This window comes from Photinus pyralis, unplaced genomic scaffold (assembly GCF_008802855.1).
Source record: "Photinus pyralis isolate 1611_PpyrPB1 unplaced genomic scaffold, Ppyr1.3 Ppyr1.4_LG1, whole genome shotgun sequence".
Lineage (NCBI taxonomy): Eukaryota > Metazoa > Arthropoda > Insecta > Coleoptera > Lampyridae > Photinus > Photinus pyralis.
The window spans coordinates 33,179,962-33,191,148 of NW_022170249.1; the positions used below are offsets into that span (position 1 = coordinate 33,179,962).

The 11,187-nt window shown below is 34.5% G+C and overlaps 2 protein-coding genes across 2 annotated transcripts; one reads left to right on the plus strand and one right to left on the minus strand.

Moving 5' to 3' along the window:
- The first annotated feature begins 38 nt into the window (after positions 1–38).
- Positions 39–1,188, plus strand: LOC116173060 (40S ribosomal protein S25). The gene is made up of 4 exons (XM_031490350.1): positions 39–147; positions 314–406; positions 462–645; positions 1,075–1,188. Exons 1-4 carry the CDS (start codon positions 145–147, stop codon positions 1,152–1,154), a joined length of 360 nt encoding a protein of 119 aa, XP_031346210.1. The 5' UTR covers positions 39–144; the 3' UTR covers positions 1,155–1,188.
- A 2,169-nt stretch (positions 1,189–3,357) lies between these two features.
- Positions 3,358–10,285, minus strand: LOC116159871 (kinectin-like). The gene is made up of 15 exons (XM_031472959.1): positions 10,268–10,285; positions 9,258–9,615; positions 9,060–9,205; positions 8,627–8,986; positions 8,395–8,580; positions 8,143–8,346; positions 7,847–8,089; positions 7,718–7,801; positions 7,380–7,619; positions 5,110–5,226; positions 4,955–5,047; positions 4,724–4,864; positions 4,582–4,674; positions 4,490–4,528; positions 3,358–4,265 (listed from the first exon to the last, which is right to left on the minus strand). The coding sequence occupies exons 1-15, from the start codon at positions 10,283–10,285 to the stop codon at positions 4,251–4,253; spliced, it is 2,337 nt and encodes a 778-aa protein (XP_031328819.1). The 3' UTR covers positions 3,358–4,250.
- Between the last annotated feature and the right edge of the window lie 902 nt (positions 10,286–11,187).

Genomic DNA, 11,187 nt, shown 5'->3' on the forward strand with positions numbered 1-11,187 from the left:
AGACCGTAACTTGAACTATTGTGTAAATCGGGCTTTATCAGATTACGATTACTAGGGAAATACCGCATGCCTCGTTTATGTTGGTACTGCTTTTCTCCCCCGTATATCCGTTAACCAAGTTTCCGTCTTCTCTCGGCAAGCAACATGGTAAATATGCACAGTTTTTTTTCGGTTTTTGTTGAAATTTATTACTTTTCTTTCACAAAAATTGTAAAATTAGATTCACTCGCTCTAAACTGAAAAATTCATTTGTTGTTTTTGTGATTTTCGTAATTTAAATCGTTTCTCTAAAACTAACCACGTTTTTCTCTAGCCACCTAAGAAGGATTCAAAGTCCTCTTCAAAACAGCCTCAAAAGACCCAGAAGAAGAAGGAGGGGTCCGGAGGCGGTAAGGCTAAGAAGAAGGTATGTATTAGTATGTAACACGATGGAAGACAGTTCCATAATCAGTCCATTGTAGAAGTGGTCAAAAGGAAAAGTACGTGATAAGCTGAACAATCAGGTGCTTTTCGATAAGGCGACTTACGAAAAGTTGTACAAGGAAGTACCACAGTACAAGCTAATCACACCGTCAGTAGTATCGGAACGTTTGAAGGTTCGTGGATCGTTGGCACGAAGAGCGTTGCATGAATTACAACAGAAAGGTCAGTTGCATTTTTATGAATTGTATATACTATTTAAATAACGACAAACTGTGGTCTGTATTACATCGGCATAACTTGGAGGTTGACTGGTCGATTCATATTAAATTACGTCATTTCAAATACACGACCGATGTATTCAGAAATGTTGAAAATAATTTTTGAGATTGCAGTTGTAATATTTTGGTTTGTTAATGTAAAAGTGAAAGTGAAAAAACCCATATTCTAAGTAACCGGGGCGTCACTGCTCTGAGACCATATTTCTACGAACATGTGCTTTTATATCATTCTAAAACCCTATAAGTATAATTTATGTGTGAATTTGGTATGAAAACCTTTTTGCATCTATTAGTTTCAAATAATTCAGACACTATGATTACCTTGGCTAAAAAACACTTATATGTAACATTAATTTTTCTATTTGTATTGCAGGTTTGATCAAACAAGTTGTCCAACATCATTCCCAATTAATTTACACAAGAACAACTAAAGGAGATGATCAAGCAGCATAAGTTTTAAATACCCAATAAACTGTTGTAATATTTATATTGTTTTTTATTGCATATATTCTGGATTAATTAGTATAATTCCTGTGATTGAAAGTGCTAGTAAGAGAGCATGATACGTTAAAATAAGGCAGAGTGTAGTTGGCGGATGTCTTTCACATTGTAAAGTGTAAATGGTCGATGTATAACAGTAACTGGATATACATGTTGATCTACAAAATGCAAAGATGATAGATGAAATGAATTTTATGACTGTTCTGATTTCAAGAACTTGAAGATTCCTTGTGATCAGAACTCTTGTTGCATTAATTATCACTCAACCAAACTTGGGGCGGAGGGGAGAGTGTGTCCAAGGTTCTGTAAATGGCTAGACATAGGAGCATGTGATACCTCATCCCATGTATCGCATCACCTACAAATTCATTCCTAAGTAGGTTCTTTTATGTTAATTCTATATAAAATCTTGCTACATTACAAGGCCTCTTGTGTGGTAACAGTCTTGGCATCAAGTGCCATTTGGCGGTATCAAAGAAAGATTGGCCTGGGTATATTTGAATTTTTACAGGAGCCCTATTAAAATTAACACAATTTTAAAAAACCCTTAAGGCTAATTCATACTATAGCTCAGGTGATGCTTCGCTCAAAATATTGTAACATGCTATTTCAATCGGAATATTTACATTTGACGGTCAGAACATGTTCATTGAAATACACGCTACAATAATTGACCGGACCGTGATCTGACCGATAATGTAAATTGGCCTTTAATGGGCATTTTTAAATAGTGGGTTTGTACTAAATTGTGTTGATCTAATTCATTCGCGCTGACCTGTAAAATCAGTTTTCTTTCTATACAACATCAATTTTGTGATGTAGATACCTAGTAAATGCAAATTAGTTTCCTAGCTCGAGCTAGGTAGCTATTGCGACTGGGCATATTAAAATTTCATCAAATGCACATGTATAAACATTCATCATTTGAAGTAGCCAATTTTCCAAGGTGACGGTTCGATGGCTTTTCTTTACATTTTCGATATGTAGGTATATTAGGCATACGGAAATGAAAAAAAAATCTTGGGGCGCTGCAAAACGGCATCGAATTACATTTCGTGTTTGTTTGAGTATAAGGTATAAAACAAAGAACGAAATTCTGAGTAGAATGAAAATAAATACAGCTAGAGTTATATACGATACTTTGAAGCAAGCATTTTTGCTTAGAAAAGATATCTGTTTCAGGGGATGATTTATTGGGTTTTAACTGCACCTCCATAAGTTTTGAATGTCACTAAATTAATTCATAAACAGTGTCCCATTTATCTTCAGACAGTCGATTAGTGCGGAGCGGGGATACCATAAAATATTCTTTATATTTATTGAATATTCTTATTCTACATAGGAAAATATTCAACTTTCGTGGGAAGTTTTTTCCCTACACTTACCATTTCTTGAAGACACCACCATCACCATCCATATAAATACTGTTCAAATGGAACCAGGTTCATAACTCCTTCTTTTCCTGTTGTGAAATCTTTCGATCTCAGGAGTTGTGTTTCTACAGGTTTTGAATTACTGATCTATCGTGTTGCCTCTCAAATTTTATGTGTAGGGGTTGTGTGGAACGTTTTTTGCTAAACTGATGAAAGCAATAATATAGGCGTTTTTCCTCAACCCTTTGTGATATAGTGCAAACCATTCTAAGGTATAGGCGAGGCTCATGTTAATTACCCTACAGTTTTTGCATTATTTTATATCTCTGTTATTGTAGATGTGTATTATTACTTGCTTATACCATTTCTTTCATCATTTCTGCTGTTATTGTATGATGGCCCTGAGTTTAAGAAATAAAAAGAAGTCGCATGTTTAATCAATTTCACAATGCGATTTATAGAACTGCAAAACAGTAAAAGTATGCCATTTGTCGGAGACTGATACATGTCTTAAGTTTTGATTTCATCCCAACTTAAGACTTTTAATTGTCCCTGTATTTAAGATTATTAACAAATAACATGTTAGAATCTCAAGATGTTTCAAATTGGTGTAGGTAAAAATGAGTTTTGTTTCGGAAGTGCAAATACTGATAACTCCGAATTACAATAAACGACACTACAGATAATCTATTATAATTGTTATAGAAAATGATCACAGTTTACAAAGTTTTTCTGAACTTATTCGACTCATCAACTTCACATTATACACGCACACATCATAATACAAGTGACAATTTTCGTTTATTAATCCATTATATTAACTTGTGGTATATAAATTCTTTAATCTAATAAGACAATTTTATAATATAATAAAACTTTTATTTAAGTATTGTATATCTTTTAAGCCACCATTAAACTAGTGTATCTTTTAATTATATCTTGCCCAGTAGAAAGTATTATTCTAAATTATTATTATTACATAAGCATATATTATTGCGATAAGACCTCTTGATATTCTATTTTACATTAAAAAAAATTCTACATACAAAATTGCAAAATATATTTTTACAAATTGCTGGCAAATGAATTTACAATCGATATCGTTATTTTGGCACTGGTAATTAAATTAATTTGAACTAATCAAGCAACTATGGTCGTTTTTAAACCGATAATTATTAAAAGCGTCATTTATTTCTGTATTAGTATAATGTATAAAATATATATGTCTTGATTTCACAATGTGTCCATTCTGAATTTCTAACTTTAGTGCTATAATAATAAAGTACAAGTCAGTGGCGGCTTGTGCAAAAACGCCAACCGAATTACGGATTACACAATTATTTTCTTCCCATTACACAGTTGGGATACAGTATGCACCAGCCGCTCCCGATTAATTAATAATACTAATGATAATAATAATAAAGATGAAGCTATTACGAATGAAACAAACACACACGAAAATTTCACCCTGATATTGCACTACAAAGCAACTCTTTACTAAACGAAAGTAGGAATGAATATTTAGGGAAAAATTTGTCACCTAAGTACAAAAAGCAAGAAAACCGGAATAGATCGGAACTTCGATTAAACTCAATGACTGCAAAATCTTATTGTAATTTAATGTCTATACTTTTAGTCGAGGTCATCTAACTATAGTGTTGAGCTTGAAAGTTGGCTATACTATAGGTGCCTGAAAAGGAGAATGTTAGTGAGTAATTCGCTCGGTGCTAATGTGAAAAGTAACAAACAATTATTATTAGTCACAGATTCTTAAGGTTTCGACAGTGTACATCGTTACAAAATGCACAGATTTACTATAATTTGTTATTCATTTGTTTGTGGATAACAAAATTTGACTGATAAGTTGTAATCAGTGACTAAATAATATTGTTAATGTTGTATGTTATCTCTTACCTCTATAGAAGGTCCATTACTTGAAATATTATTTTGTTCCTAGACAATAAACCAGATTAAAATGGCAATTAAATACAGGACAAAAAACTCACCTTCATTATTAAATCATTTGACTTGTCTTCACGTTTGTGTGGAAGATTTTTTCTTTGTTCAATGACTATTTGTTCTTTTAAAGAGTTTAATTCCTACAATTCCAAGTTTTAAACAAACAAAAATAATCGGGACAAAGCTCACCTCCGAAAGTTGATCTACAACAACCTTTTCTACCATTGTTGCCGCTTGACTTTTAAGTGTCTCAAAGTCCTTCAGCACCTTTCCTTTCTCCTGTTGTTCTGATCGAATTCGCAACTCTAACTGTTCCACTTTAGTCTGTAACTAATTAAATGGTATTAGATTATAAACCGAGATTTAAGTAATGCCAAACGGGACAACATCGCAAGCGTATTTACTTGTAAGTGTATATACCTCATCAATTATTACAGGAAGTGATTTCTCAATGCATTGAAAGGCAAAATGAACGCCTTCTGGAAAATGAGCTTCCCTTGCATTAACAATTATCTGTACGAACAAAATGTATTTTAATTTGTTGAATAAGAATTAGATTTTGTTTGGATACAAACCTCTGTCGAATGCCTCTGTTTTAGGACTTCAATTTCAGACTCCTTACTTCTCAATTCGTTGCGCCAATGAATTTCTTCTTGTTCTATGTGGTTTTCTAGTTTCTTTAGAATGCCTTCCTGAAATAACACAACAATTTGATTGACGACAAAATTAATTGATAGGTGAAGAGTTTTGAAAATGTACGAAGGGAAGAAGCAATTAGAGAAATTAAGGTATGGACTGGGAAAACTAGAGAAAAAACCTCTAGAACATAAAATATAGGATAACGTACCTGCCGAAAGTCATCAACACCAATTATCCACCCGGTGAACATCAATGAACACCACCTTTTGTGGGATGCAACTAATTAGAAGGAATTAAAAGGTCCCCTGCAAGGGTTAATATGTTGGTGGATTAAAAAGGCGCTTGAGAATTTTTTTGCTATAGTCGTCCAGGAAAAACAACTTCCCAGACTGTACCGGGTGACCTAATAAGACTGTTCCTCGGCCATATCTCGGGAACCGTTCGACATATGACTTGGGGGTAAAAAAATTATCGGGTAAATCGGTTATGAAGAATCGCTAAAAAATAGTTTCAAGTTCTAAAAATGACCACCAGAGGGCGTAACTGCCACCTTAAATTTTAAAATTGCATTTTCTTTAATTTCGCATAATTAACTAAACATTCTTTTTTCACATTTTTAAAGAAAACCATCTATCATTTTCGTAAAAACAAAAACTCAGTTATTTCAAAAACAAAGATGGCGTGGGGCGTTTAATTGTTTTTGCAATAACCTGCTTTAACTTCTTAACTGTCTGACCGATTTTAACAAATTTGGTATGGTTGAAAAGAGCATTCCTTGGGCAATAAATTATATATAAATTATTATTATTATTATTATTATTAATGAGAATCAACCAAAATATAGTTACATTTAGTTGAATCCTTCTCCGCCAGGGGGCTATTTTCGACACCATAACTCCAAATCCTAAAAAAATTAAATGGAATGATATGACTTTCTTTATGAAAAAGTAGTCAAATAACATCCAAAGAGGCCAGTGAAAACAGTTTTTCAAAATCTCGTTCCTAACCTCAAATATTGGGAAAATGAGACTAATTAAAATGCTTAAATTGTATTTTATTTGACATATTTCCTGTATTTGTCGATGGTGCGAAAGATTGTTTGGAAAAGGACCCTACACTTTTAGGTAGGCCTTGGAAAATTAAACAAATGAAACATGATGCATTATAAAATAATAACAGCCGTAATTTGTAAATTATTCTGCTGTGTTTACATTCAGAAAGTGCAGTTTTTTGAATTTGTAATCTTTTCTAAAATGCTGATTTCTAACCAAGAAGCATTTAATATGCTGGCGGCGATGGTTCGTAGTTGATTCGGATAACGCAAATAGATGTAGGCAGCGATGGTCGCATTTTGAAAATACTCAAAATATATCGTTTTTAGTTTTACGAAAATGATAGATAAACTGGTTCTCTTTAAAAATGTGAGTTTATTATGCGAAATTTAATGAAAACAGTCTTATTGGGTCACCTGGTACAATATGGATCTTTGCATATTGAGGAAATCTGTTGGTCCTGTCCAAAAATATACACTTCATAGACTTCACCGAGTCATAAGAAAATTGAAGGTAAACTACATATTTTCCGGAAAAATGTTGCAACCCGAGTATATTCAGTTTGACTTTTGTGAAGATTCCACTAACCCGAGTTATGCTGGCCGCTTTATAGTTTCACATTACTTGCCCGAATTGAGTCGTCTACAGTAACGTCTTTATGCATATGCCAGAGTTGACTTGAATACCCTCTTTAATACATCTACAAGTGACGTGTTCCTGTTGAACGAGTCAGTCATTTTTCATAAAAAATCACCAAGAATATATCAACATAAGCTCGCGCTCGTCTCGCTCAAAATTGTCGCGCAGGCGCAAATTTAATGTAAAAATCAGTTTTTCCTATAAACGATTTTGTCATACCAAATACAGCAGTTTGAATTTGTTTAACAGACACCTATTATGATCGGACCACCTTCTTTGCACATCCATTCACATTTTGGGGTAGCAATATTGGAAAATGTTTGCAAACGTGGAAACGCCATTAATTCCATCCTACTATGCGTCATGGTTGGCTCAGAAAAATTGAAGAAACAAATTATGGGACTTTTGGGGGCAGAGCTTTTAGACAAAACATTGTGGATCTCCAATTTATCGACAAAACAATATGGCTATGAGATTATTGTGTGAAAGTGTAGTCAGGTAAAATATATACCTACCGTATCATCAATAATAGTCTTATAGTGTTTAATTTGTGCTTGTAACTTCGTTATCTCGCCTTGATTATCTTGCGTTTTCGAATTTTCTAGGTCACTAATATATTGTTTAATTGTCTTTTCTGCACTTTCATTCCACTTATCACACGTTAAATCGTTCGCGAACGAAAGGTCCGGGAACAGTCTCTCCATGAATTTCCTATGTAAATCTTGCTCCTCCGTTCTCACCTTCGACACGATTTCCTATACACAAATTGAAACATAAAAAACTGAATGCGAGAGTGAATGGATAGGTGGAAAGTGATGAAGAAGAGCTATGAAGCCTTCATAAGCAGACTTACGTCGATTTGAATAGTTGGTGCAACTGCCTTAGTTTCCGCCACTTTTAAAGCTTCCATCACTTTCCAATTTTTTTGACGCAATTCCTAAATTGTGTTTTAGACCAAACGCCAAAAATTGTAAAAACTTACATTATTTTTAACTTTCTGCTCGTCCAGTTCCTTTTGTAGTCGAAATACCACATTCTTCGACTCATCAAGGTCTGTCACATACTTTTTCTCAACAAACTGAAGTTCCAATTTCGCCGACGATAGCTCATTATGCAAATTGAGCAGTTCTTCTTTGTGATGTTGATTTTCTTGCGCCAAACCGTTCGCCTTAATCTGTTGTAATTCCGCTTTCTCATCTTGAACGTCGTGCAGTTCCACTTTGACCTTCAAAACGATTACATTTAGTGTGAACAGGAAGTGAATCCAAACAAACTTACCTGAGATAGCGCATGGTCCAATTCGTCCTTTTGCTTTTGTAAGTTCCGAATTTCCTCCAAAGCTTGTCCCTTTCCGTGTTCCAAGCGCCGTACTTCTTCCGCGTTCTGTTGGCAAGCAGTTTTCAGTTGTCCGATTTCGACTTTAAGTTCGTTCTCATTCCGAATAGCTATTCCTAACCGATGTTCCAGGTCTCGACGTAATTCCTACAATCAGAGTTTAGGACATGCTCTAGATTTCACAGAATGGATTACTTCAAATTGTCTGGTGTAATTTTCTTTTTCATCGAGCTCACCCTTGTACAAATTCACTTGATGTTGTAGTTGCACAATGATGCCTTGTTGGTGATCTTTTGTAGCCATATTTTGCTCAGTCAGTGAGTGTAATTCCATTGTCAGCTGATTATTGCGACCCTGTAGATCTTGAATGGTGGCTTCGGCCTGTGGAAAAAAACACTCGAAGACAATCGACATCTAATGTACTAACCTCTTGCGCTTGCGCTATATGTATTTCTATCTGTTGCCTTTGTAACTGAAGAGCATTGTTTTCTTCGTGTAACTTATGCATGGCGAGAGATTCTTCGTTCATTTGCGCCTGTATTTGTTGGAGCTTTTGATTCTGACTGTGAATTCGACCGTTAACTGCTTGCAATTCGAGATGTTTCGCCTGTAGTGCCTCTTCTAAGCCTCGAACTCTTTGCTGAAGTTGCATTTTTTCGGCCGCCTGCTCCGCGCGTACCTCACGCAATTTTGCTTGTACGCCTTGTAGTGCCTCTTGCTCTTCTCCCAGCGCCTTTTCTTTTTCTGCCAGTTGTTTCTTTAGCTTTTGAACGGGATCGGCTTTCCCCTATTAGAAAAGTTAATGCAATGGTTATACATATAAACACCTGCACATAAATTAACTGAAACAAAAGGTGTACCTCACTCCACTGATCCACAACTGCAGGGGCCTCATGCTGCTTGTTTAGTAAGAGATCTATAAGTATTTGAACTTCAGATCGAGACAGTTCAGCTTTACGCACCGCATTCAGTAGAAGAGGTAAATTGATGTCTCCATCTTTGGCCGCTAAAAATAGGCGGTTTTGAAGCAAAGTTAATAGCGAGAGTAATGCGTTTACCGATTTCTTGCAATACATTAAAGTCAGATTTCTTCTTTTTCTTTTCTTTGCTGCCGCTGGTGACACTTTCACTAGATGTTGACGGAACAACGGCGACCTCTACAGCTGGTACATCTTTAGCCACGACTTGCTGCGCAGGCGGTACCTTTTCGGGCAATTTCTTTGATTTTTGAATTTCCGGACTGGAATTGATTACTTTTTCTTTTGTTACTTTTTCTCTCACACTCTCCTGCACTTTTCCTTTTGCTTCGGTAGAATTTTGTTTCGGTTTTCCTGCTTTAGTTTCTTGTAATCCGTTCTGCTTAGACTTACTAGGCTTTTCCTTGTTAGATTCAGTCTTAGCAGAAACATCTTCTTTCTAATTCAATTCAAACACAAATAAAAATGCAAAATAGGTGGTAACGTATACGTTAGGTAAATTAGGAAATAAGCATATACATTTGCAATTGTTTAGTTATTCTTATTTGTAGCTAAAGATTGCAATTAAATTAAAAGAACAGGAATACAGGTACGTTTCCTGGTTGCACGCCGAAATAAGCAGTATCAATTGCTTACCACACATTTTTAAAAGATAGGTACCACAAATAGCCTTCAGTTGCCCATTATTCTGTTATCAAAGAGTGAATTTTTTACAATTTTTGTTTATTTACCTCAAAAAAATTTGTAGTAAATATGGGCCCTTTTCATAAATGACATGGGAATTCCCCTGAGAATTCGATATACAGATTTATTAATTTCAGTTGGTTTGTCGTTTGCCTGTACTCCAGACATGTAAGACAAACATTTAATTGAAATATCAATTTTGCAGCCTTTTATTTAAGAGTGGTAAAATATACACGTAGGAACATTTTGGAGTCGGGGAACCGCTTTTCAAGTAAAAAACTGGATCAAATAAACTTACATTAAACTCATTGTGTGTACGATAAATAAAAATGTTGTATACAACGACATACGACAGGGAATTTAAAGTTAATAAAAAAGGTGCATATTGCTCGCGACCCGCAAAGTACAGCCGGTTTGCGATTCATGCCAACTTTTCTTCCACCAAATTTTGCATTCATCACAATAATAAAAGTCAACTACCTATATTTCCAAAGGAACCGCCAAGGAGATTATATCAATTATTACTAGAAGAGAATATTACCCACGCCAATAACCGTAAGTTATTTTAATTTTTTTTTTTTTGTATGAAATTGTGGTCTGTTACTTTTAGTAATTTGTATATTAAATTTATTTGAGGTAATTTTAATATACCTAAAGGAATCGACCTGTGAGAATTACTGGCTCATGAAACAAATTTTGTATTGTGTTTGTTGTTAAAGGGCGGATCCAAACAAAGGATGTGTGTTATTTTGCTTTTGGAAAATAAACAATAAGCAGCTGATATGTTTTCCTTCTGTGAATAATTAATCACTTAACAATTAAAAAAGTGTCTCCATTAACAGATATTTTTTTAACATAATTCTTCTACTTCATCCACCTTATATGATATGTTAAAACCTATTTAAAAATCACAACGTTTTACAAGGTCTGAGAGGGATAGATGGAGTTCATGTAGATATTAGCAGTATGGCAGAAGCGAGACGATAAATAGTAGGAACAAAGCACAAGATTAATGAACAATCATCTCAAAATTAACAGGTGGATGAATTCAAGTACCTGGGCTGGGAATATCACTAAACACGGACGAAAATCTGGAATCGAAAATCAATGAAAATATACAAAGACTTAAAGACAGGTCTTAAGGGTAACAGAAGATTTCCAGATGAAGAGTATTGATAGAAACAAGATCCAAAGGAATACAAATTTTGTATATGTTTTGTAGATTTCATGGAAATAAGAATTGTTGCAATAATAAACACATCAAATTGTGTAAAATTTTGAAGAGAAAATTAAACAATTTTCTTGCTTTGTTAGAAAAAATTTACGA

Coding starts and splice junctions, on each gene's coding strand:
- LOC116159871 (XM_031472959.1), bottom strand. Junction 7,620..7,717: donor CACCAACTATTCAAATCGAC/GTAAGTCTGCTT, acceptor ATTTGTGTATAG/GAAATCGTGTCGAAGGTGAG. Junction 4,865..4,954: donor TTCCTGTAATAATTGATGAG/GTATATACACTT, acceptor CCATTTAATTAG/TTACAGACTAAAGTGGAACA.
- LOC116173060 (XM_031490350.1), top strand. Junction 407..461: donor GCGGTAAGGCTAAGAAGAAG/GTATGTATTAGT, acceptor AGTCCATTGTAG/AAGTGGTCAAAAGGAAAAGT. Junction 646..1,074: donor GCATGAATTACAACAGAAAG/GTCAGTTGCATT, acceptor TTTGTATTGCAG/GTTTGATCAAACAAGTTGTC.